Genomic DNA, 26,064 nt, shown 5'->3' on the forward strand with positions numbered 1-26,064 from the left:
AATCCAGGAATCATGAATATACCTTAGTTGCTTTTTTAAGGTGTTTCTGTGTGCTTTACAAGCCTTGCTAGAGGCTGCGGACTTGTGCCGATAGGATGGTAATTCTCATTACTTGCTCCTAAAGCCAGGCTGAAACCTCATTGTTTTTGTTTCCTAGAGAAAGAGCTAAGATCACATCTGCATTTTATAAAAGCTCCTGAATAGTTGCTGATCAACAACAACCAGCAGCCAAAGCTTTGCCTCCAGAAACTTGCATTGTTTTTCAGTTGGAGTTGCTAGATACAGTGTCCTCGTAAAAAATCTGGTTAAGTCATTTAAGCTCTGAAGCTGAGAACTATACTTCCCTGATCAGCTAGCATTAATTGCTACTAATGAGAATTATATCCAAAGGATTCTGGACTGCATTGTTCAGCTTCCTTTGTTCTTTAAAGGATACTCATCATCAAGCTAAAATCCACCAGTACTTCTAGATTTTGTGAAACAAAGCTATTTCGAGCTAGTAACTCAGACATAAATAGGGAAAAAAAATATTTTCCTATCTGTTTCCCGGGTTTTATTATAAGATCTGTGCAGGCATTAAAACAGTAGGGCAGGGAGCCGGAGCTGCGATGGGAATTAAGAAGTTGCATGTGTAAAAGCGTTCACGCTACTCGCTATTGGCTAGGGCTGGGGGAGGACTCATAAACCTCGCTGCGATTTCTCCAACCAGCACATGGGCTGAATTTTACAAGGACCAGGCTCACAGTGAACCAGAAGAGAGACAGCTGATGCCTGCTGCCCGGGGGCTGCCGGAAACCCCCACCGCACCGAGTGCCGGGGGCTCGCAGCGCAGGGGGCCCTGGGGCTGCCGGGCTCTCCTGGCAGACCGCTTTTCCTGACCATTCCTAGAAGCTGGAGTTGTTCTCCTGCCCCAGCTCCCTTTTCTGTGAATTACGGCAAGTCCATCAGCCCCCCTTTCTCAGTTGTTGGGGCTCCTTGTGCTTTTTCATGTACCCAGGACAGGCACCGCAGGCACAGCCACGTTGTGCTTAGTTTGGGGTCACGCAGAGCTCAGAGCATGCAGAGCTCTGATGCTGGAGCAATGGATCCAGCTGCTTGTGCCCCGACCCCAGGGCAAATGAGTGAGCAGTGCCATAAATCCCCCACAAACTGCTGGGTTAGGGGGAACGATTGGAAAAGTGCTGGGGTGGGCTTGGAGAGTGGGAGCTCAGGGATAGGAACCAGCCACGGGGCAGCGGGGCCTCTTCACAGGATACCAGTTGTAGACTGGAGATGCAGGTGCCCCCGAATGTCCTCTGCCACCTCACACTTCTCTGCTCACACCACTTCCATCTCACTCCATGCTGTTCTCTGCTGGAAACAGGGCAGAAGCAGGTCTATAGCTAAGAGCTGCGTCAGGCTGTTCCACGCACTGGCATCGACTTGTCCTCCCACAAAGACACAGAGTACACTTGCGCATGGCTGGCATGGAGGGAGGAGATAAGAGCTGCTCCTGAAACAAGCAAATTGCAGCCAGTTACGCTGGGGAGGCATGGAGGAGGTCACTGGGTTCCCTTCCTCCCTATCCCGTGAGACCCCCTGCGCTCCCAGGCATCCGCAGCTCACGATAACGTGGGACGGGGTTCAGCAGGTCCAAGCTGCCTACAGTGCCCACATCCAGGCTGTAGTTTGTCCCAGCTTTGCTCCCCGAGATGATAACTTAGCCACCTTACAGCTAGATCTTTGCAGTACGTTGTGCAGGTGGTCAGAAAAGCCTTGGCCTCAGTTCACTTCCCAAGGAGCACTTTACACCACGGCGTGCTATCCTTGTCCTGCAGCACTGCACATGCTATCTAGCAGAGATCTAGTGGGTTTGCACTTAGTCATAAGCTGCTTGGCAGGTTCCTACCAGCAAAAGCCGCAATTTTTCAGTCTCCACCGGAGACCCTTGAAGGTGTCCAACCCGTAACGCTGATGTAAAAGGCTCTCTTGGCAGGGTGTTCTTCAGGCAGATCCTCAGCCTTAACAGCCACTACCTTTTCCCCAAATGCAAACTAGCACCTACCTATTGATTTCAAGAACCCTGTGAAGATAGCTTATGTGATGGATCCATGAACCACTCCTTGAATTGCAGACTTGCTGAACTACTGACACGCACAGAAAGCTAGCTGTGGTATTACAAGAGTGAAAATAACCTCCCAGGAGAAGGACATTGCTATGGCCAAGGAATAACCTTCTCTGAGGGCTTACCTTCAGGTAGAACTAGGAAGATATGGAAGGCCATACATTTCAAAACGAGATAGGGAGAGCTCAGCACAGCACAGCTGCAGGACACAATGTAGCTGGCTCAGGCCAGGGAACATCTTTGCAGCGCGGAGTAAAAGCTTAGCCGCGGGTGGACTGAGAGAGTCGGAAAGGACAGCAAGAGCTGTGGGTTGGATTTCACAAGGAGCATTGTCCCCTTCAGGGATAGCAGCAATAGGAAACGCATGCATTTTTTCCACCGTGGTGCAGAGCTAGACTGCGAGGAACTGTAATTCGGGACTCACACTGAGGCAGGGGAACAATTCACCACGCTCCTGGCTGGGATTTTCTTCATTCCTCCCTGCCCCTAAAACACCGGTCGCCAACCTGCGGACAGAAGGGGTGCCCCCACCCGGGGCAGACACCAAGCAAGCCCCATTCCTTTTAAAACCCTTTCACCCCTCCGCAGGAAAACTTCCAAAACCCGCGTTCCCAAAGCCAGGGAAGCCCCGGGGAGCCCCCGACCCCCTTGGGCGCGGGCGGCTGCGCGCTCAGCGGCGCGCCCCGAGTTTCCCACGGAGCAGCCGGTGCCCGGCGCGACCCGGTGGGGGCCGAGCCGAGCCGAGCCGTGCCGTGCCGAGCCCTGCCGAGCCGGGGCGGTGCGCGGGGGCCGCCGGTGTCCGCGGAGCCGGGGCGGGGCGCGGGGCGGTGCGCGGCGGGGCGCGGTGCGGGGCCGCGGCGGGCACACGTGGTGGCTCAGCCCCCCAAAAAGGCTTCTCCCGGCCGGCAGCAGCGGCCACTTCGGAGCTCGGCCCCCGGAGGTGGGTCGGGGCGCAGGCGGCTGGCTGCGGAGCGGCACCGCCCGGCCGTGCGGAGGCAGCCCTACCTGGCGGCACGATGAACCTGACGGCCGAGAGCCACCGCGTCCCGCTGAGCGACGGGAACAGCATCCCGCTGCTGGGGCTGGGCACCTACGCCGACCCCCAGAAAGTAAGTTCGGGTCCCGGGGCAGGTGGGGAGCTGCCCTCCTGGTCCTTTCCCCTCCTCCCTCCCGCGCCCGACTTGCTTTTTGCTCCTCTCCGCGCAAACTTTAAAGAAAAGGGGAAAAAAAAAAAAAAAAAAAAAGGAAAAACCCGACTTCTCCTTAAGAGTACCGGCAGCGCGCAGAGGAGGAAAGGTGGGAAGAAGGGGGGAAATATCCCAAAATCCCGCCGATCCCAAAATTCTTGCGCTGCGCGTCTCGCCTCCCGCACCACCGCCGAGCTCCGCGCTTGGGGGCGCACGGGGAAGGGGCTGGGGGCCGGGGACCCCCGGGGGTGCCGCGGGCAGCGGGAGGGGAGCAGCCCCCGGAGAGCACCGCGTCCCCGTAGGAGGTCCCCTAGCCCCCTCCCCGGGCGGGGGCGCCGTGTTTCGGCTCCCCCGGGCTGGCCCCGCTGCCCCCGGCGTTGATAAGACGAGGGATTTCGGACCGTCTCGCAGCTGGCCCCGCCACTTTCCAAGGAATGTTCCTGAAACAAAGACCCAAATTCCTGCATCCTGATTCCTGCGGCTCCCACAGCTGACTGCCAGCGGCCAAACCACTCTCAAATACTCTGCATCCCTCGGTTTTGTGCGTCCCGGGCAGGCATCCCAGCTAACTGTGGCACTTTTCGGCCGCGTCGAGGCCGTGGAAGCACACCTGATGCTTCTTCCCTCCGCGCACCTGGGAGCACGGAGGCAACTCCCTAGCAGCTACCTTTCACTCTCCTAAGCGGACTGATCTTGCAGCAGTTCTTTTTTGTTTGTAGGGAAGCGAAAGAGAGAGCCCATCGCCAGCCCCCTTCTTGTGTAATAGTATCAGAGTTGAGATGCAATGTTGTATGCATGACTCCGCATACCACGAGGTATTTAAAAATACCTTTTTTAAGAAAATTCCTGATTAAAGCCATTTACCAACCGCTAAATGTGGCATATTAATAACAATGTCAAAGAAGACCCTCAAGAAAGGCTGCTGCAGGCAGTGTATGAGTGATACAGAAGGGGTGTAAGAAACCCCCAGAGCTGCCAGTTTCCTTGGTTAGCAGCGCCAGTTCACACAGGGAGAATCAGTGGGAATCTGCAATTTCAGAGGCTGGGCACCGTCCCCCACATCACTAGAGTTTCTGGAGATATTTTTAGCTAGTGATGTTCCTTGAATAAGGGTTAGCGAAACAAAATTAAGTTCCCTAACAGGAGCTTTAACGTACCACAGCCGAAGATTGCATAATTCAGTGACAAAACAGTTCTGAATAAACTTGGAGCGGTCTTTGCAGTTCTGCCTGCTGTGCCCCCAACCCGCGGGTTGCTGGCGAAGGGGTGGCCCAGCCTCACTGTGCTTCCCACCCGCAGCCTGGGCAAGCTGTGGCATTATTTAGCTAAAGCAGGCTGCTCGGAGCGGCAGGAATCTGCCTGAGCCCAGTGGGGAGGCGATGGGATTCCCCATCCAGGGGCAGCCTTCTCGGCTAAGAGTAACCCTGCTAAGAGTTCACTCCGCAGAAGGTCGGATGTCCTGAAAGCACCGTGGCCACAGTCCCACCCCTTCTGCCCTGGCCCTGCAAAATCCCATGTCCTCCTTTGCCCGCCTGTGGGTCAGGGCAATGGCGAGCCCTCCCCATGGAGCTCATCCAGCAGTCATCAATCATTTTTAGGTGCTGGTGGTTTCCAGCCGAATCAGCCCCTGGGAATTGGCTTTCTGCGTGTGCCTCCTTTGTTTTGTGGTGAGGAAAGGGGAAGACAGGACAATGCAGACAGGACTTTGCTATGGCAACCCCAATTTAGAGCAATTGCAGCCGCTGTGTAAGGACACCCTCTGTGGGGATGGGTGCGTGTCCCAGCCACCCATTCACACTCCCCCCCCCACATCTGTAGGAGTTTGATTCTCTGAGCTGTCTCCCTTGCACATGATAAACACATTAGAAAGTTGTGAGTGGGAGGAGGAGCTGAGGAGAGGTAGTAAAGCACTGATAAGTCGCTTGCAAAAGTCTCATTTTCTCAGGAGACCAGGTGAAACACCAGGTGTTGATCCGGAGATGCTGCAGCCCTATGCTAGGATTAGGACGGTGTGTTTGAGTCGGGGAATGTGCCAGGGAGGGCAGCTGGGGAAACGTGGTAGCAGGGCACTGCTGGATTTGTTGCAGGATTGTTTGCAGCTGCTGGTTGGTGATGGGGCAGGGCATTTAAATGGGTCACGGCTTAAAGCCTGTCCATCCCAAAAAGGCTGCTTTGCCAATGGGAGGACGGGGGGCTTCTGTCAATGTCTTGCCATGGCACGAAGTGTGGCTGAGCTGGGACAAGCTGCTCTGCTGAGTGCTGACTTGTGCCTGGCACACCTTCCGCCGGGATGCCTGGCAAGGTTTCCATCCTGTTCCTCTTGCCTAGAGAGTTGAAAGGGATTGTGGCAACGAGGGACAGTTTCAAGGTTTACCTTAGCGAGCAAGGCTATAAACTAGCACTGACATGTTTCTCTTAAAATGGTTAGCTGTAGCCTTTTGTGGCTGAATTGTTTAAGAAGCAGCATCTGAGCCACCCGTTTGCCAGTGGTGGGGGCAGGCAGCTGGTGGAAGTCACTGTGCCAGCCGTCCCGAGCACGCTATTTCTGCTCATGAGTCAGATCTCCGCGACATGTAGCCATTTCGTGCTTTGATATGAAACGCAGAGCCGCTCACTTGTCAGATTATTCATCTTGCTCTTGGAGGCAGACTTTTTTTTCAAAGGTTATTCACCCTGACACCTCCGTGTCAGAGCAGCTTGCCCAAAACAAATCTGTTTTCTCAATCTGGCGCTGTAGCCCAGTAGCTCGTAATGAGCCCGGAGCGTTCTTCCTGAAGTGCAGGAATGCGCCCGCTGGTTAAGCAAACCAGGCATATCTAGCTAGCCACGGAGCGGGGAAAGCTGTTCCTCCAATGGCTGGTTACAAGGAAACAGAGGCAGGAGGCCAGCTTTCATGTTTCGGGCTTTGTCTGGGTAAACTGCACAGCAGCGCGTTCAGAATTGAAATGTGTCAGCAGCTTGTCTTAAATAACTTAATTGTTCTCCTAAAGACTACTTCAGAAGATAAGTCCTGCTTGTGCAGTTGTGAAACATCAAACAGAAAAATAAAATCTGTTGACTGAAGCTTGGTCTCGTGCATGAGCTTACTGACTCAATGAAGCGCATCACTCAGCTGGAGCAGAGCTGGCTACTGGGGAAGAGGTCTGTCTGACAATCAGGTTACTTTGCTTTTTTGAAAGTTTTTTCCCTGCACTGAAAGGAGAGCTGCTCTTCTGGCTGGGTACAGGTTGAACTAATTACTCGAGACTAACAACACTGATAGTGCAATGTTGGGAGTTTTTGTTTTATTCTCCTAGCACAGCAGGAAAATGCAATGAATCCACTTGTTATCAGCTCATCTCCCTCCAGGAAGAAAGGAATCTTCACTGGGTCATAGAATTAGTGATAAATTTGGACTGATTGTTAAAAAAGTTATTAGAAGACATTTTTGCTGCTATAAGTGGTGTTTCCTATTCTTATTTTCACGGAATGCTAATAGCTGTATTACCAAAAAGCTTAGTTTGCTTTTTGGTGCAGATGCCAGTGCACTGAAGCTGATTTTGTGCTCTCCTTGCACAGGGAAGGAAACAAGTAAAATCTTGCCTGCCATAAATTCGCCTCTCCATCCTAGCAAGGATGGACTCAAGCAAAACATTGAAAATCTCAGTTGCTGTCTCCTTCTCCTTTTCCCTCTTCCCTTCTCCCCAGTGTCCCTTCCCTTCATGGATTTGGGTGGGAACCACAGCAGGAGCAGGGAGTCTGGACTATCAAGGCCCTCCAGACAGCTTTAAAATTTGAGGCCAATTCTGCCTCTCTCTGGCTGCGCGGATCCTCCTGGCAAAGCCCCGTGCGTGCAGGAGCGGCTCTGCCAAGGCTGCACATCCAGCTTTCCCTCCCCGAGGGCCCCCAGGCCGCTGACCCTATTCTTCGGGGTATTGAACACCTCGGGGAGGAAGGAGGGAGAAGGCAGCCCCAGGGGGGTGGGAGGGGAGGATGGAGGAGGACAGCCCCCTCGTTGAGCCTGTAGCATCGCCCGGTGCAAGTGCAGAACTGGATCAGAGGGCTTGGTTCCCAGTGCCACCAGTGACTGGTACCCACACCTGGCAGGCAGTGGACGGGGCATGGGGATGAGCAGGCTCAGAGGGGAAAGGTGCTAAAAGCGCTCCTAAATCCTGGAAATCCTACGCCTCGTTAAAACTGCACTTACGCCCGCTTCACTTCATAACTCATCCCTGTCAACGCGGCTAAGATCACCAGCCCAGTGCCTCCACATAAATACTTGCTGTCTCCCTGGAAGGTCAAGGGGCCTTGGCCGCACATCCTCTCCTGCCTTCCTGTTTTGACTGAGGGAGGAGAGGGCTCGGAGGGAAGGTTGTAGCAACCACACTGTACACAGGCACCGCTTCTGAAACATAAGATTGGGCAAAGCGCTCAAGAATAGCACTGGGTGAGGGCTTTTGGCAAGTTGTGACTCTGCTAAAAATGAGGTTCTGAGGTAGCCAAATCCATTCATAAATTGGAAGCAGTTTTGTGGAACAGTTTCAGGCAAAACAAATGGCAAAGCATTTCATTTTGGGCACTGGCAGTACAAGCTGAGGAATCAAAGGATTATTAAAGCAGTTGGAGGGAGCAGTTGCCTTACCCCGAATAGCCCGCTGGTTAGGGAACCCACTTGGGCGGTGGGAAACCAGATTCAGTCCTCCCCTCTGCCTCCGGGGGTCAGATTCATATCATGCAGCCCAGGGAAATAACGTGATTGTGGGGTATGTGGTAGCTTGAGGGGGGCAAGAAGAACCACGCACACATTGGAGTGGGAGGAGCACCCATCCCACAGCCCGGTGGCTCTGGCTGCAGAAGAGCTCTGCGTGGTGATTTCTCGCCAGGCAGGAGAGACCCATGCCTGAACCCGTAACTGCCACAAAGTCACCCTCGTGAGTGCGAGCCTGGGTTTTGCTTAAAAAGGGTTGGCTGGTTTGAATCAGGGAAAGGAAAAGTTCATCCAGGGCTCCCACATCCGATCTGAGTGACCAAGTGAAGTCTTTTTTGGATAAGTAAGAACACTGTTTTGGCACTCTGAATTACTTTTTACACCCAAGCTAGAAGCTGAACAGAGTAAATTTTTGCTGCATAGTCCCAGCAGCCCCTAGTGCTCTCTTAGGAGATTTTATGCCAAAAATGTTCCTCGCACAAGGGTGCATGCACAAATTATTTCAATCAGCCCTAATGGTGTGGGCTGCATCTCTGCTGCAGGCTGCCCTTCGCTGGGGCTGGCTGTAGGCTACCTTGAAGTAAAGAGAGGTATCTGTTAACTTATCCCCATGGTGAGATCTGGATCCCTAAGCTGCAGGCAGGGGGGGTTACACAGGATTCAATTCTCTTTGTTTTCCTCCTGGCCATCAGCAGCTTCTGAAACATGATCGGATGGAGACAGCAATGATAGCAAGTGACTTGTAAAGAAAGTCACCTGGCTTGAACCAAATCCATGAAATGGATTGGGTGTTGAAAGTCCCAGGCAGGAGCAATACCCGAGATCTCTGCAGTTGGGGTTGAAGCTTAAAGGCTTCCACTTCCTGATCTCTTTGCTATTAATTTCTCCTTCTCCAAATCCAAACTTTCTTCTTCATCCCAAGGCAAACCTCCCACTCTGCTACAAGATTTTACTTGAAAGACGTAATAGAGGCAGAAGCAAGCAGGAATTGCCGTAACATGCACCGTGTCCTTACAGCCTTAGTTTACTTCCCACAGCACACTATAATAAATATATATATAAATATATAATATATATATTTATTTATATATATATATTTTTTATATATATATAAATATATAAAAAAACCCGCAGTCCTATTGACATGAACAGTAACACAATCATGTCTGTGAACTCAGAGAGTACCTGGAGTATGAAGTTAGCTCTGTAATGAACCTGCACAAAATCACCACAGATGTAGGCCAGCGATACATTTTGCCTTTTTTTAGCCTTAAAAAAGGTATCTGGAATCCAATTTGAAAAGAGCTGTGGGGGAGTCAGCTGACATACTTGGCTATGAAGCCTCATATTCATGCCCTGAACTTAAGTAGTAAAATAAGTTCCCAGAAGAAAACTTTAAAAAATAAAATAAAATTGTGGGGCCATATCTCCCTAGCAGCATTTCCACAGGGCATTGTGCCCCTTTACAGTGCCCACTGGTGACCACTGCTGGCTTTCTCAAGCCCTTTGCTTTCTGAGCAGCAGCATTTCCCCGTGGGTATTAATCAACCTTATCCCTGGGGAACACTTGGGAGCAGCAGAGCACACAGCAACATGCTGCCTCTCAGGGCCAGGACTTCTGAGGTGTCTCTCAGGGTCTCTGAGGACATCCTCAAGCCACACTCCCGAGCTGAGACCTGCACACGTGAAGCAAGGGTGGGAGGAAAGGAGGCACATTACAACAGCCCAGGGAGAAAGCTGTGCCTGAGCTGCTATACGTCCAAGACGGCTCTTTGCCTGCCTATGAATAAACCATTGGCCTAGCCTTCAGGCTGAACAATATTTACCCCCAAACTATGCCTCTGTAGCCAGATCAAAGTTATGACTCAGTTGGTTTCCCGCTCGCAGGACTAGACCATACCCCAGCCGTTCTGCTTGCAGCGTGCAAGTGGCACACCTCGCCTTCGGTTATGGGCAGTGATGCCCTCATTGCTTAATCTCTCAGATTTTACTCCTTATTCCTCAACTAAGTCACAGTTACTGGCAAGGCCTGGTTGCCAAGAGTGGATGAAGGCAGGATTTCTTAGTATTTGGTCCCCAGATGCTGGGATGAGGCAGCAGCAGGCGCCAGCTTTTAGCAGGCAGCAGAACAACGTGGCTCTTGGGCAGGAGAGCAGCCAATGGTTTGGAAACACAATCAAAAGCCCCGTAAGTAAGAAGTGACAGGAGAAGGAGTCTGTGCGAGGCTTCAAGAAACTGCAGTGACTCTGGGCTGTGTTACCGCCTTAATCCATCTCTGCTTTTTGCTACGGAGGTGGTGAGCATGCCAGAGCATGAGCGACAAACGCTTCAGGTACTGCTTTCATGGGCTGTCCTTCTCATCACAAATAAATGAGGGTACTAAGTAGAAAAATGCAAAAAAAATCAAATGGTTTTGAAACAAATCCTGCTTTCATCACTGACTTTTGCTAAAAATCTTAAAGTTGCATGACACATTTTATATTCCCCTATCATATATGTTTTAATGGCATATTTGCCACCAGCGAAGAGCAGAGTTCATTTATCTTGCAAATAATCAGAGCCTTTTCCACTGTGCCATACAACTTTCCTGCTCTGCAGCTGGAACAGTCTTTCTACACTCCTCTGGCTTCAATGCCTTCTCAGCCGTGACCTCTCCTCCCCCTGCCTGCAACCACCTCTTGACGCCTCAGTTCCTGCTAACTCCCTGTAATCTCATGTTATACAATGGAACAGTTTTGGCTTGCATAAATGCAAGATCGCATCTCTAACTCATTAAGAAAGAAAAATTAAGTCATCTAATTATATATTAAAAAAAAGGACCTGTTAATCAGAAAAGGCAGCCTTTTTTTTTTTTCTGATACTTGGCAAGCTCAAAAGCTCCTACCTTTTGCGCAAGAACTCTCCGTTTACTGGTAAAGTTGGATTTGACAAAATGACTTATCACCCTCTGTCAAGCTGGAGAAAAGATTCTTGCACATAACTTTCTTAACAATGTAAGCTGTGTTTTTATGAGTCTTATTTGCACAAAGCCCTATTTTATTGGCTCTAAGACAGTGCTGAATTCACAGAAATGCCTGTTTACCTCTCTCTATCTTCTCTGCTGAAATCTCCATGGTTCTTCATTTCTATGAATCCCGTAGCTTACAAGAAAACAAACTGATAGTATGACTAATCTCTGCTTCGTGCCAGTGGCTTCTGTGGTGTTTCCAGCTCTGAACACGATTAGTGTCTAATCATATGTGGCAGATTAAAAGCTTCATTCACTGAAATGGTCAACATGTAAAATGCCTGATGGGGATGGGCCTAGTCTCAAGGAAGAGGGCAAATGAAAGACTAACTTTCTATCTACAAAGTTCATCAACCTATGGAGCAAAGTGGCCACAAAATTGGTAGTTGCAGGAAATGGTAGATTTCTTAGTTTGCCCTGATGAGCAGATGGAATCACTGGTAAGTCAGAGTGACTTAGCCCACACCCCCAAACCTGAATATTCCCTAAACTACAGGACCAAGAGATGTATATCCCCCTTCTGCAGGGTGGATGACCTGGGCTGATGAAGGCGTTGACAGCTAGATAATCGCCTGGCCCCGGTGCAGCGATGCCTGTGTAATCCAAGCGGAGGGGCTGGCTCTTGCAGCCAACCTGGCACGGCTTCACTTGGCTCCCGGAGGCAGCACTGACACACGCGGGCTTGGATGCCGCCGGAGCGCTCCAAGGGGAGAAGTTCCCAGAGCAGGGCGACATTTAGGAGATGACAGCTTTGGCTGGGAGCTGGTATGGCTCTTGGATGGTGGATATCAGATGCTAACATCACCCACTGGAGCTAGATGAGTGGCTGTGACAGAGGGTGGAACTGCATTTAATCAGTCCAGATGCAAAACTAACAGAAGGTTAATCCAGATAAGCTTTTAAGGACGGTAGCACTACCCAAAAACAGTTTTAAGGATTCTTGTTTGAAAAGTAACCAAACAGGAAGCAAACCTTTTCCGTTCCATAGCTGTGCACGGCAGTGATGAGCACGAGCTGTTTCAATACATCCCTCTTCCAAAAACTACAAAGCTAGCTGTTACCAATGCAAGAATATGCAGCCCAAATATTGACCAAAAAAAGATTACTTTTTCTCTTTCTCTGGCTTTGTAAAGATGCTGGATTTTTAACCCTGCCCAAGAGCCATAGGGAAAGCCCTTCTACGTAAACAAAAGTTCTGCAGACTGCTTTACAGAAGTGGAGACAGGGAATCGCCAGCACTGTTGAAGAGAGTGGAAAAACTGAACCCCTACAAGTGAGTCATCTGAATTAACATGACTGAAAGATACACTTTTTGGCAAGAACACTTAGAGCCCAATTTTCTAGGCAAACCTGCTCCATTTTCTGAAACGTCCCTGAGTGACTCCATACGCTAAACGTGGCCGCGCACTCCCATGTGTCCCTGGTTCCGTGCGGTTCCCTGAGGAACAGCGTAAGCATGTTCTTACAGCTCATGCAGGAAGAGAACATCTGGGCTGCGTCTTCGGTTGACCCAGGAGGCCACGTTTGTCAAAACTTGAAAACGCTGTGCAGAAAATGCCTCTTTAAGCTTCATCAAAGCCAACTTCTGTTGGTTCAGCTAACTAGGTGGTGGAATTCCCCAAGCTTTACATCTGCCTTCATAAACATTTCTGCCAACTGGTGCCAGAAACCTCTCCCCATTAACTCTAGGGAATGAAGTGGAGGAGCTACTGGCAATCTTTGCTTTCTCCTCTGCTATTGCACAAGCTGGTGCTTCATCCTCCCCTAGTACCTCACACATCCCTGGGATCACATTTCTTGTTTGAAGGATGTTTAGCATCCACCCTTTCAGTTAGATGTGTGCTTTCTAGGGCTGGATATTGTGTGCTCCAGCTCTACAGGAAACTGTCCCAGTACACCCCACTGGCACTGCGAGCATGGGACGCCAGCAAGCACATCATTTTCTTCATTTGCTTTAATCCTCTAGCTGCTTAAAATTGGGCCATAGCAGACCTTTTGCTTAGGCTTGCCTTAAGTGAAAGCTTGCAGCGATCCTCAAGCTGAGGATTCTGCAATCAAGTGGTAAGAAAAACTCCAGCAGCCTCTGCCAGCTACAATAATAAGGCTTTCCTGAACACAGCTTTGGCTAAATCCTAGAATAACAGTGTCACAGGAATTCTAGAAATGCTAAATCTGCAGTTATGCAATCTAGGTTGCTGCGGTTCAGGCAGTCAGGCCTCAGGCTTCGGACCACTGATGGGACTTCACACGAGACAAAAAGGCAACCCTTGTCCACGCTCATTTGCAGCACGACCTGAGGCAGAGAGCATCGCCATTCACTGCATCTACTGTGGGTGCATTTGTCATCCTCCACTTTCTAACGAAGTGCAGTGCTATGGAACATAGCCCCAGGCCAGCATAGCAGCCCCTTGCTCTGCTCCCTGCCGCGCCGACCTCAGCTCTACCTGCTTTTGCAGAGATCCCTTCTCCAGGTTTTGCTTCCCGGATGGTGGCTGCCAATACTTCCGGGGGAGGAAAGCCAGATTTTCCTGTGTACAAGAGAGAGAGATGTGCTGGTGGTTGCGTTTTCCAAGAAAGAGGTGTACGGTACAGCTTCTCCTTTACAAGATTAAACAATTCTAAGAATGTACCCTTGTGCAGCTTATATCCTCTGGCTTTGTAAACTCAACCTGCACTTTCCTGTAATGTCTTCAGTACACGTTTTCTATGCTCTGCTCCTGACATCTTAAGCCAGTCCTCTTTGCCAGTTTTTCCGGAAAACAGGCAAATGGAAATAAGCAATTGGGCTTCTAGAAACTTGCATAAGAATCTGTGTGTGAGTGCCGAGCTCTGGCAACAGAGGCGCTGAGCCCAGGAATGTACCTACTTTCTCCTTCCTGTATTTAGCTGACTAAGATTCCTAAACAGCAGCTCCACATCTTAAATTATAGGTTAGCACTGGAGCGCTTAGCCCACAGTTTGGATCCCTTGTGTAATTCAGCTGCAGCTCGAGTCAGATTTTTTCCAGGAGTTGGCCCTGTCTTTCCCAACACCTCAAGTTCTTCCTCCCAGGATCACCAGTCCCAGAGGGGGGACTGGATACCACTCACTGCCCAGGTGAGGTGCTCAGAGCTAAGGTAAACGGCTCATCCCATCAAGTGTTGCTTCTTCAGCTCCCATGAGCTGCTAAGGCGGGGGCAACTCTAAATCTGCGTGAATGAAATGAGGCAGAGCAGCACGTGGGAGCCTGTCAGACTGTTTACCGTATGCGCCAGTACAGAAAAAATGACAATACTGGTGTTAAGACATTGAAAAGCACTGCCCATGGGAGCTGTTCATGTGGTCTTGCAAGATTGCTATCTACCACTGATGTCCTGTTAGCTTCGTCTTTGGAGGTAGCCGTAATCCCTCTGTATCAGCTAAAAAGTAGATAGAAATTGCTGACCAGAAAAGGATGCTACAGAAAAAGCAGAAAGACTGGCAGGAAGCTGAAATGCAACACTAAATTGCAGTAATGTGTTGGACTACCCCAAACACTGCTAAGCAAATACTGTCCTACTTGAGAGGCAACATAAAAATTTGTGGGTATGCCTGCACAAAAAAAAAAAAAAAAAATGTATTCTCCTGTGGCTTGATCGTGTGCAATCCTGAGTAAAACTGAAGCTGTACATTTTCTGTGGTAGGGAGAATAATTTCTGACAAAATGGGATGTGATGGAAGGTGTCTGGAATAAACATTAAAAAAAAATTTGATGGTCTCAGAGGAAAAGAGAGCATACCCTTTCAGACAGGCAGAACTGATGAAGCACATTGCTTTTTCAGACTCATAAAATGTGGTAACTGGCCAGTTGGCTACTTCATCTACGGAGAAGGGGCCAAATTGCTTCTTCCTTTCTTTCAGTGAAGGTGCAGATCTGAGCCTGCTCCCCGCATCCTTCTGCCAGATTATATTTACCATAGAACATGAAGGAAGTGATTGCTGGTTTAATCTGTCACGTGTGCCAGTGAATCAGTAGGTTTACAGGCTATTGACTGATAAAGGGGAAAAAGCTGTGAGTTGTTTCTTTAACCTGTATGATCTTAAAAATAACTTAGATGCTATTAAAAGTGTTCTTAGTGAAAGAGCAAATGGTTCTAGTTAACTGACCAGTTTTTCTTTCATCAGAATAGTTGTAATAAATGTAATACTTTTCTGGCACACAGTCACTGAATGTAACAGCACTGCAGATAAAATCTGGCTTACAGTGTACAAGTGGTTATAAAATTCCAGTTCTAAAATAACAGCCCTTGACCAAAGTAGCACGGTTGCAGGGCACACTGATTAGAAACTGAAACATTAATTACAGCTAAGGATCAAGCACACCTCTTATCTACGGCTAAATAAAATGTAATAAAGAAGTAAAGATTTGTCTTAAGGCCAAAGCCTCCTGAATGACTACTGACAAAGCGCAAAGGTTTATAGCGCCGAGACATTTCAGTACCTCGTCAGGCATTCGTACTGCTCAAAGCCTAATCCCCATTTACTTGGGAAATGGTGTGAGAACATGTGGAGGCCTGCCTGAAGAGAACAGACAGCATGGGCAACCATTCTTGCTGGTGGGATGCACCACCACCTGTAGGTATACAGCCCGCAGTGAGGCTGCCGAGGTCTGGCTGCCCTGGTAGAGGTGAGCCACTGCCCAGCCCCTACTCCCTTTACTCCATGAAAGACTGAAAATTGAAAAGTCTCAGGCTAAGCAGGTGAGTAGAGGGGAGAGATCCAGGCTTGCGCCTTCTCCGCTGGAAAGACAGATGAGCCGTGGTCATGATCTGAGTCATCCTGCTTTAATACGGTCTGTCAAAAACAATGGAATAAGATACGACACTTAAGGCAGCACTTCTAAAAAGTGGCATAAACCACAAGATAACTAGCCTGTGCAACTCATCAGCGCAGTTTACCACAGCCCATTACTGCAGGCTTTGGAAGGATTAGAGATGTGAAATGCTAGAGATGATAGTTTCTCCATCAGAATGAAAATAAACATACAGTATAAAGTTTCCAGACTCACAGATGTCCCAGGCCTTCAGCTTGGAGGGTTCAATAAAGGCATTTTCCAAAAACCATTCCCTAGGTTCCCTTGCATTTTCATCTGAAACACCTTAAACTAGAATCTGTCAGAGCTAATATACCGCATCAGATGAAATGAACTGGCACATTGAAAACATTTGTATTTAATACAAACCTATCTCCAGCCCTTAGTAATCAAGGCATGATCAAAAAAAAAAAAAAAAAACTCCTCCAGCCCCTAAAGAATAAGATTAATCCTTTAATCCTTGAGATGGAGGAGTCTTTCACAAGATTATTTGTACAGATGTATATAAGTCCCATGCAGAAGATTAAGAAATACATACAGCTCTAACATAAACTAGCCAATTCAGCCAAATGCAATTGAAGTAGCTGCACGCTTGCTCATTTTCCTCTGTTCCACCCTCCTGCCAAGCCTGCAGTGATACCCTTCTGTGGTATGTGATACTCTGCTCTTCTTTACCTATCCCTTCTGCTTCTCTTACTGACCAAATGGCCCCAGTGTCAGAGAAAATTAGACAACCGAGAAAATCAGCAACTCAGTAATCAACTCAGAAATCCTTGCTTTGCGGAGTTTAGTTTACAGCTTGATGGAACAACTGGGAGCTGTGCTGATGCCATCTGACAAGAGCAAAAGAGAGGTGAGGAAATCTTAGGATCAGGTCCTTAACCCATTTTCAGGCTTTCCAACATAACGGAAAAAAAAAGAAAAAAAAAACTTTAAAAAACCTGTATTAAGGTAATATGTCACTGTAAACAATGTTCTGGTTGCATACACATGTGTAACAGAAATCAAACAAAAATGTCTAAAAGCCACAGTTATTGAAAAATCAGGTTTCATAGAGAAAATACTTACCACACTTTTTAAAATATATTTCTCTTTTGGGTAACTAGCCATCCCTTGGACCTGCGCTCACACAAGCTTTAAGCTGACCCCCCTTGCTCTGCTGGTCAGCCCAAGCCTTGCACCGATGGCTACAGTGCCGTGCAGCTCGTTGCTGCGGCAGAGTTCTGAGGTTACTGTCAGCAGCACCTGCAGACTCAGTGCTCGTGCCAGAGCTTTTCCTCTCTCACCTTCCTCAGACCCTGTGCTCGCAGGTTCAGGCAAGGACAGAGCAGTGAACACGTTAGATGTTGTCACTGCTCCGTGCCTTGCGCTCCTGTCACGCTGCCCGGCATGCCCCGAGTGAAAGCTAGCCACCGACTGCTCCTGAAAAGCTGCCCTGATCCTCGTTACATCCTATCAACAGCTAGGCGAGGGCCCTCTGGGGGCTGAGCATGCCCTTCGGAGGCTCCCACAGTGAAAGTAGCAGCATTCAAACAAGTGTTTCGTTGTCTCTCTTAATTAAGCAGACAATATTGCATCGTCACTGCTCTAATTACTTGAGCATGTCAAATTGCACCATTCTGCCTCTCGGCCCTCTGTAATAAACCAGGGCAAGCACGAACGGCTTTACGTTTTAAGTAACATTTAGGCACTGCATCCTGGCGTAGAAAGTCTCCACTGAATCTGAACAGAAGCCAGCCCAGTCCTGTCTGACAGCAGCCAGCCCAGATGGGATGCTGAGGAGCAGAGCAAGTTGGCAGGGATGCGGTCCCATTACTCCAGAATAACCCACTGCCAGCCCCCAGCTCTGGGATTTTAAAGACAGAGATATTGACCCCCTTGTGTCTTCAGTAAGCCTTTCTTCCATTAACCTGGAAGAGTAGTCCAGTGTTCTTGCAGGCTGCAGCAACCTGTGGCAGCTATGAATTTCACACCTTCCAGTTCAGCAGGTGGTGGAAGAGCAATTGCTAATTTTATGGGAAACTCCTGGGAAGCCAAGCCGAAGGAAGGCTTGGAGGGGGACAGTGATCCTTGTGGGGAAAGTGGTCCTCCCCAGCAGCACCTGACGCGAGTCCCATTTTTTATCGTTCCTTGTCATCAGCAAAACCAACAAATTTGACATCCTCTCTTCATATCCTGTCCCCATTCCAGATGTCTCTGGCTTCTGTTTTCTTCACAGGAGAAGTTTGGTCTTGGTCTCTCACTTGGAAATAGCAAAATTGACTTTTTGATATTTGCCTGCTGGCAGACAGCAGCACAGCAGGTTGACTCACCCTATTTCAGTTTTCCTTCAAGTGAATCAGATGTCCCTGTCTTAGCAGAGCAATGCCTATGAAAAGTGGGAGAAAAGTGTTGCCATGTGTTATTGAGAGCCCTTGACCACCACTGCTTAGAGCTGCTCTGCTCACACATATTGCAAACTCTGGCAACAAGGAGATGTTTTTCAGCCCAATTTCAGTGAGCAAATGCTTTCAGTGCTCAGTCTTATGCTTTTTTGCTTGGTTTGGCCTGTGTGTATTTTGCTTGCCACATTGGCTTATGGAAAATATGGCTGTTCCGGAAAGAAAACACACACACAAAAAATGCTTACTCTGAATTTCAACAAAGATGAGTAAGCATAAGTGCAGCACACAGTACAGAAATGTGCCTTGAACTTATTAAGAGGTTTTTTGAGCTCATCTTAAACCAAAGCAGTAAGAGGTGTATACACATACACTAAGAGCCTACTGATTCTTAGCCACACTGTAAAGCAACTGTCCACAGCTGGGAATACCAGTAGACCCCCCTGAGCTATTGCCCTTCGGACTGTGATGCCCCCAATTGTAAGTCAGTTTGAGGAGAAAGATGTCATACCCAAATTCCTTCTTGCCCTGCTGAAAGCCCTGATGGGTCACAAGGTATTCAAGGAGCTTCTGATCAGACAGATGTTTGATCAGCTCTGCCCAGCCAAAAAGCCTTCTTCCATTTGAGGAAGGGAATTTATTGAACAGCTGTTGTAGGACAGCCTTTACTCTCTAGAAGAGAAATTCTGAAATCATTTCCACCTCAAATATATTCAGTTCTTACTTTCTGAGGACTCTTGTACTCTTTCTTTCCTAGATGCATAGCAAATGTTCTGCTTTTCCAGCTCATTTTTCCAGCCTGGTTCCACATTTATGACAGTTTTGAAGAAAATTATGCAGCACATTTTTGTTCAGAAGTTGAAATACAGGTGTTTGGGGAGGTAGGGGATGCTTAGACTGGGTGAACTCCATCGTGAACCTTGTGGCTATCTCAGTAACTCTATTATATTGAAAGAAAGGGAAGCAGGATGCTCTCTTGCATACTTTTATTCTTTTTCTTTCCCGTTAGACTCCCAAAGGCTCCTGTTTGGAGTCAGTGAAGATTGCCATTGATACTGGTTATCGCCACATCGACGGTGCTTTTGTCTATTTCAATGAGCATGAAGTGGGCCAAGCCATCCGGGAGAAGATTGCTGAAGGAAGGATCAAGCGAGAAGACATTTTTTACTGTGGCAAGGTGAGAAACTTGTGCTCAAATTATTTACACTAAATCCAGGATTTCTGTGAATGGGCTTTCTTAAGAATGCCAGTGCTCAACATCCGGCATGTTTCCAGACCCAACGTCCTTTGTTTTTCTTTCCTAGCATTTCCATAATGCCTCGGCAATATCAGCACTAGATTTGCTATAAAGCACAAGAATCCCTGTTGTCCTCATCTTAATGCTAAGTTAGCAGTGAGAACAACACAACGTGCATTCCACCTAGTATTGTAGGCATTTGCAAGTTCCGACCATTGCTACACATAGAGTTGCTACCTAGGCTGTTACTGTGCCATGTGTTGTGCTGGCACAAGCATTTGTATAGTCACACACTGAGCCAGACCTGGAAAATAATCTTGCAAATGAGTTATTTTCTGTTAGAGCAATTCCCCATACAGGTTTGCCTTGAGATTGCACAACGAAAGGGTTGGGAGCAAACACGTGCATGCTAGTGTCTGTGTACAGGAGAACAGCAAGTGCTTGTGTTGGTACCGCTGCCAGAAAATTACTCATAAAGCTACACCCTAATTACTGTATCAACTGTCATTAAAGACTTCTCTGATCATGAATCAACCCAGTTCGAGAGAAGAGGTCATCACACTTCCGCTTTAGAGCAGCAAGTCTGGAGTAGTGCATGAGCTACTTAATGCTTTAAAACCCTAGCTGTAAGAGCCGATTCTCTGCTAGAAGAATGAAATCCCTTGCCTGACAAAGTGTATGATAGAAGCTGCTACAACCACGATGACTAGATTGCAGATGTAAGAGAGAGAGCTCACTGCACGTTGCTGAATAAAGATCAGATGACCCCCAGAAAGTTCATGGTCTCTGCCCAGTTTCTAATGGAGTTTATGGCCTCAAGTTCCCCTTCCGGCAGTGCTACTTTGGACCTATCAGCCTCATATTTTCCCTTTCTCCTTTCCCAAATAAGACGTAATCCAGAGAAGTTACTCAGCAGCCTTGGAAATAAATATCATGGTTCCTAGAGTGAAAGATCTGATGGGATAAAAGGTCTGTTTTACTATGAACAATTTGGTTAAGCTTTATGATCAGGGAAACTAAACTTCAGACTGGGTAGTTTGCAGACCAAGTGGATTTTCAGCAGCTACAGAACGATTTCCAAGTAAAGCAATTTCCAGTCTGTAAAGTATGCAACTCTTTTCCTAGTTCCCTGCTCAGTTCTGCTGGTAACAACCTTGCCATCTTGAGAAAAGCTTCAAGTCCTCAGATTTTCCACCTTTATCAGGGTAATCTCTCAATCTCTCATAAGCCAAAAAAGTTGATTTGGGTCAGGCTAAATATTTAGTTTCAACTGTTTTATAGATTCATTACAGCAAATTACCAGTAATATTTCAAATCAAAAACACAAAATTGTGCCAAAAGTTTAGAACCAGATGTACTAACAATATTATGTCTTTAACTTTCCCAACTGCTTCCCCTGCAGTTTATTTTTCCATATAAATTTTTAGGATCTGCAAAAGTGCATCTCTTGGTAAAATTTTACCTTGATTCCCAACTTACTTTATTAGGGCTTTCTATGTTCAGATGTCTGATCTAATCACCCAGTGATTTTCCCCACTGCTTAAACATTGAACCATCTGTGAAACCACATCTTCTGTTTCTTGATTATAAGTTCAATTGTTCCCTAAACTGCAGGTCCTGCTAGTCTCAAGGTTGCAATTGGCAGTACCGCAATAGTCAGTGCCTGTGGTTCCAGCCTTCCCTGTGACTGTGAGATAAGACACACATGGATTTATCTTTCTATTGTGTCCTAGTTTTGCTCAACAAAATGAGGGTTTTATTTTAGGTGGTCACATTAAGCATCTCATTAACATTCATGAGAGCATCTCTGTAGTCTTTAGAGTATTCAAGGGCAGAGGTGGAAAATATACAGCAACCAATTCAATCCATCACAAGCCAGATTTTCACAGGTTTCACTAGACATTTTCACAGCCACTCTGAACCTCCCAGGAAGACTGGGACTGGATGACCCTTATCTTAGGAGCCTACATATCTTCAGCTTTGTGTACCTTATGCACTTAAGCATTGCACAAACTATAGGCAAGTATCAAGCCACCAATAGATACATCAGCCATTCACAGGTAACTGACCAACATTAACTGTCGCATCTTCTGGGAAACATGGTGACAGACCACTCCTGAAAGTAGCAGGTGCAACAAAAAATGCGTTTGTTTTCAACCTCTTTGAAATCATAAGTCCTGAAAATGCAGAAGACTCTGCACACTCAAGCCCACCATGCAGACCTTCCCTCAAACAAAGATGATGCAAACCAAAGGTCCATCAGTGGGTACTAACAGGAACAGCCCCACTGAGTGGCAGTGTTACTGGAACAGTGAGTTGGTGCAACCGTGCTGCATCTGCCAGTTGAAATCATCAGCACTTGCACTTGGCTCTTGCTGCTGGCTGGCTGATCAGGCACAGCAGCTCAGCATCCAGAAATTTTAGAGGTTTTCTATCGATTGCCAACAGCTCTCTTGGCTTATATAGCAAGACCTTTTTGGTCTCCTCTTTCATCCCAGGATATTTCTTTCATTAAACTAAAAGTAACATTTCCAGGAAATGTGGTGTCCTGAAATGCCAAAGCCAACTGGCAGCTTTGACTGCTCAAATGTCTACATGGGTTCTATTTAGGTAGATAATACAATAACTTGTACAAATCATGAAAACAGTTGTGAAACTCTTAAGTTTCCATGGTATCTATGTATTAAGGTAATACAAATGTTTGCTATTGCTAAAGGCTGTTTCCTTAGAACCTCTGCAGTTTTTTTTAAAGGGATGGATATTCACTGCTTAGTACTTAGCTCACTAAGCTAGGAAGGGCACTTGGAAAAACGGCTCCTAAGCTGTCGACATACCTCTGGTTACTAAATTTCTAAATCAAAGTAACAAAACAAACTGAAAATGAAGGGTATACAGACTCACTTCCTTACCTATATTTAAGCTCAAAAGAACACCTCATTTTACATAAGAAATGAAAATCAGAGATTGGCAAATGTTCAAAAAACCACCCAAACCAAAGGCTTTCAGGAAATCCAGCAAAACAGCTTAAAACTCTGAGTGCAGGACCTTGGTCTCTGTACCATAGTACACCTCAACCCATGTAACCAATACTTCACTGATAATAAGCTCTTCATGCTTTGCACCATACAGCTGGGATAAAGCCCACTGTGAATTTCCAGGTGCCAAAGCCTGCTTTGGTGTGTCAGCTCAGGGCAGGGACAGACGTGCTGCTCTTGGTACAGCTAAGCTTCAAGATAATGTGTCCTTGCCTTTGCTGGCACAACTGAGCAGGTAATTACTTGCTGGTTAAATAACAATCTAAAACACTTCAAAACTTACCCAGGCTATGTCCTTTGAAACCTATAATCCCCATCTTCTCCTGATAATCTCATTTCAAGCGTTTCATGTCTCAAGAATGGATTCATTCTACACCTTGGCATACTGTGGCTGTCAGCACTGGTGGCAGAATTGGCTAGACAATGACCGTATCAACAAACGTCTTTTTAAACATCTTTTTTTTTTTTTTTCCCAGCCATTAAAGGTGCCAAAAAGCTCAACATGACTCTAAATGTCAGTTTTCTGCGTTAAGGGGATGGGGCAGGGGGTTGGGGATAAAACAGCCTGGTTTATTTTGTGCAACCAGATGGCACTTTTAACCTTCTATTGTGTGTTAATTCCACTTTTTGTAGATTTTAACTGCAGCAAACAGTTTACAAAGAGCTCTTGGTTACTAATTACTATGCTATGGCTCCATTCTTGCAAGAGATTTGCATCAGCAGAGTTTCTGTTAGAGGTAGCACTGCACGCCAATCAACTGAGCATACCCCGTGGCAACCTCGGGGCATAGCCCTGCAAGGAAGTGACTGTGATTAAAGAGGATGAAGAGGCTGTGCTTTAACTAGTCACACCTGCGTTACAGCAACAGAACAATAAAATACTTTTAGTGAGGCTAGGGGAGTAAGTTAAAGCTTCCCTAGGTCAGGCAGTCACTCAGGCTCCATGACCACAGGAGAAAACCAACAGCTCCTCTTTGTGCCAGGTGCCTGGCTATTCAATAGCCAACTCACATGATCTGAGCTTCTGCCTTCAAGCATAAACCTGACCACAGATTTCTTGTGGGAACAAAGTTTTCCAGTGAAAGCATATGCTTGGAAAGCTCATAAAACAAAAGGAATCTGCCTAAATTCATTGAGCAAGAGTTTGCAATATACTCAACTCTGAATAACCTGTCTTGTAATAAACAAATATCTTCATGGCTTTACTGTGTCAGCACACAGGCTGTCCTGGGCAAGGATTCCTGTCTTAACCTCTACAACTCCCTCAGGCAATAGGCAGGATAAGACACCTTCTCTTTGTCTTGCAGCAATGTAGACCACAATGGCTTTGCAGTATGCATGCTGGACTTGGTGAGAAGAACAGGGGTGTGCGTGGGAGGGGGGAATCAGCTGAAGGGTGCTCACTGTGCCTCTGGCACCAAAAAAAAGAGCCTGTGTTTGCCTCCCCAGCTGTGGAATACCTGCCACCCCCCAGAGCTGGTGCGTCCCACGCTGGAGAAAACCCTGAAAATCCTGCAGCTGGACTACGTGGACCTCTACATTATTGAGCTGCCAATGGCTTTCAAGGTAAAAAGAAAAATTGCCCTAAAAAGTACACGGTTGGCTTGAACCAAGGCATCCATTTAACATCATCTTTGTAGCCTCCAGTCCATGTTGAAGATAGCATTTTGGTGATATGTTGTATGTCCACTGCCTGCTCACATTTCTATGCATTACCCACACAAAGAAGGGCTTATAGGTGTGTGAGAATAGTTACTAACAGCTGTAGCACAGGAAGGACAGGACTCCTGAGTGGGATTGAGCACTTCATATGCTGAAGAACTGCATAGCTGAAGCTGCACATGTCATACAAAGCAACAAGGGGCCAGAGGCAAAGCTGGGGGGGGAGGGGGGGGCGGAGGGGGGGATGTCAGTGTAAAGAGCCACCAAACTGATTTCTATTAATCTCTCTCAAAAACAGAAAAGCCTCAGTAGCACTAAAAACAATAGGCAAATCATCATTGTGATCTTAATCTCCATAATCATAGTGATCCTCTCAGACAGCTTCAGTAGATGTCAGTTGCAATTTTTTTTCCTTTTTTTTTTTTTTTTTTTTTACAAGGTAGGTAGTTCTCTGATTATTAAAATTATGTTGTACCACAGACACCAAACTGCCATAAATCATCAGATAGGAAGCAATTTACCAATGGAGCAATCACTTTAGACCTGCAGTTCCTTTTTCCCTAAGTCAGCAATATCCCATTAAGACCTATATGGGAGTACTGTGCTTAGATTTTAAAACTTTATTTATATGGTCCCACGTATGGAATCCTTTTGGGTGCATTTTTAAAAATTTCCCACCACTTGCAATTTCCTGTTTCCCCTTTCTTGTGTTTGTATTCTCTACTAGTTCATTCTCCCACATAGTGAAGGTCATTGTCTCACAATATAAAGATATAGACAGCTGGCTTTAAAGTAATGTACATCTGACTCCCTGAGGCTTGTATCAACAAGCTGGCTTGTTAAAAGAGTAGAAGTCCTGGAGACTCATTCATGTCCCCCTTGAGAGGGGATAAAAAAGAAGTCACCTTCTGCCCGAAAAATGTACATTTTTCTGTGCCAAAGGTTTCCTTTTTTTTGCTCCCTCCCTCCCAAATACACCCATCCCACGCACAGTGCTTGCCTTTGGTGAGGAGTGTGCAGGTATAGCACACTAACAAACTCCTACTCTGCAAAAGCTGGCACTTTGCTGTCTCCCCAAAAGACTCCTAATAAAACTACTTTCTGCTTGAAATCAGTGAATAACTTGAGCCAAAGCTCACAGTCCCACTCTGGAGCCAGAAGGAAACATGCCTCTGCACAGCCCAGTGGTGCAAGTTCTCACAGGGGCTTTTAAGCAGACTGAAAGGCATCTGCTTCCTGGGAGCACCACTCAGAGGAAAGCCCCGCCATGATCTGAGTGGATCAGGAATGCTGGTATCTGGGGTGGCATTAATTCCATCCTATTGCTTTCTGTTTATGCAATAGGCATTTACAAGTTGTTACACTGCTCTCTTGAGAAAGCCCCTACGTCAAAGAACACTGTGTGACAGCAATGGGACGTGCAGACCTGTCCCCCTACATCTGTGTTGGTGAGGAAATCATTATCATGGGAGAAGGTTTTTCTTCTCAGTGATTACCAGCTGCTGTGCTTTAAATATGCAAGTAAATTGTCTGGTAGCTTTTGGAGTGCCCCCAGACTTGGAATATGATGTGATATGATCAGAACCCTGCACAGCAGCAGTGGCTGTACAGTGTTGTCCCAACTGTTTGTGCTCTCACACAGCAACATGGTATGAAGCCACCTTATCATAGAATCATAAAGGTTGGAAAAGACTTCTAAGATCATCTAGTCCAACCATCCACCTACTGCCAATACTGCCCATTAAACCATGCTCAGTCTAACGTGTGTGGCCATCTCCATGACAATTGCAAGAGAAGATGAGAGCATTTGTGGGAATGACTGGTGATGTATAGTCTGTAAGAACCCAAGCTGAGAAACATGACAAACTTCTGAGAGACCTTTTTAAAGACCTAGTAACCACCATCCCATCACCATCAAAACACTGTCTTTATC

General features: G+C 47.1%; 1 protein-coding gene across 1 annotated transcript in view; it reads left to right on the forward strand.

Moving 5' to 3' along the window:
- Positions 1–2,934: 2,934 nt before the first annotated feature.
- The window catches only part of AKR1D1 (aldo-keto reductase family 1 member D1), a 34,503-nt gene continuing 11,373 nt past the window's right edge, over positions 2,935–26,064 (forward strand). The window contains exons 1-3 of the mRNA XM_035561699.2: positions 2,935–3,213; positions 19,207–19,374; positions 23,919–24,035. Coding sequence (XP_035417592.1) covers positions 3,121–3,213; positions 19,207–19,374; positions 23,919–24,035 — 378 coding nt within the window. The 5' untranslated portion in view covers positions 2,935–3,120. The remainder of the gene's footprint in view (positions 3,214–19,206; positions 19,375–23,918; positions 24,036–26,064) is intronic.

Source organism: Cygnus atratus, chromosome 1 (assembly GCF_013377495.2).
Source record: "Cygnus atratus isolate AKBS03 ecotype Queensland, Australia chromosome 1, CAtr_DNAZoo_HiC_assembly, whole genome shotgun sequence".
Lineage (NCBI taxonomy): Eukaryota > Metazoa > Chordata > Aves > Anseriformes > Anatidae > Cygnus > Cygnus atratus.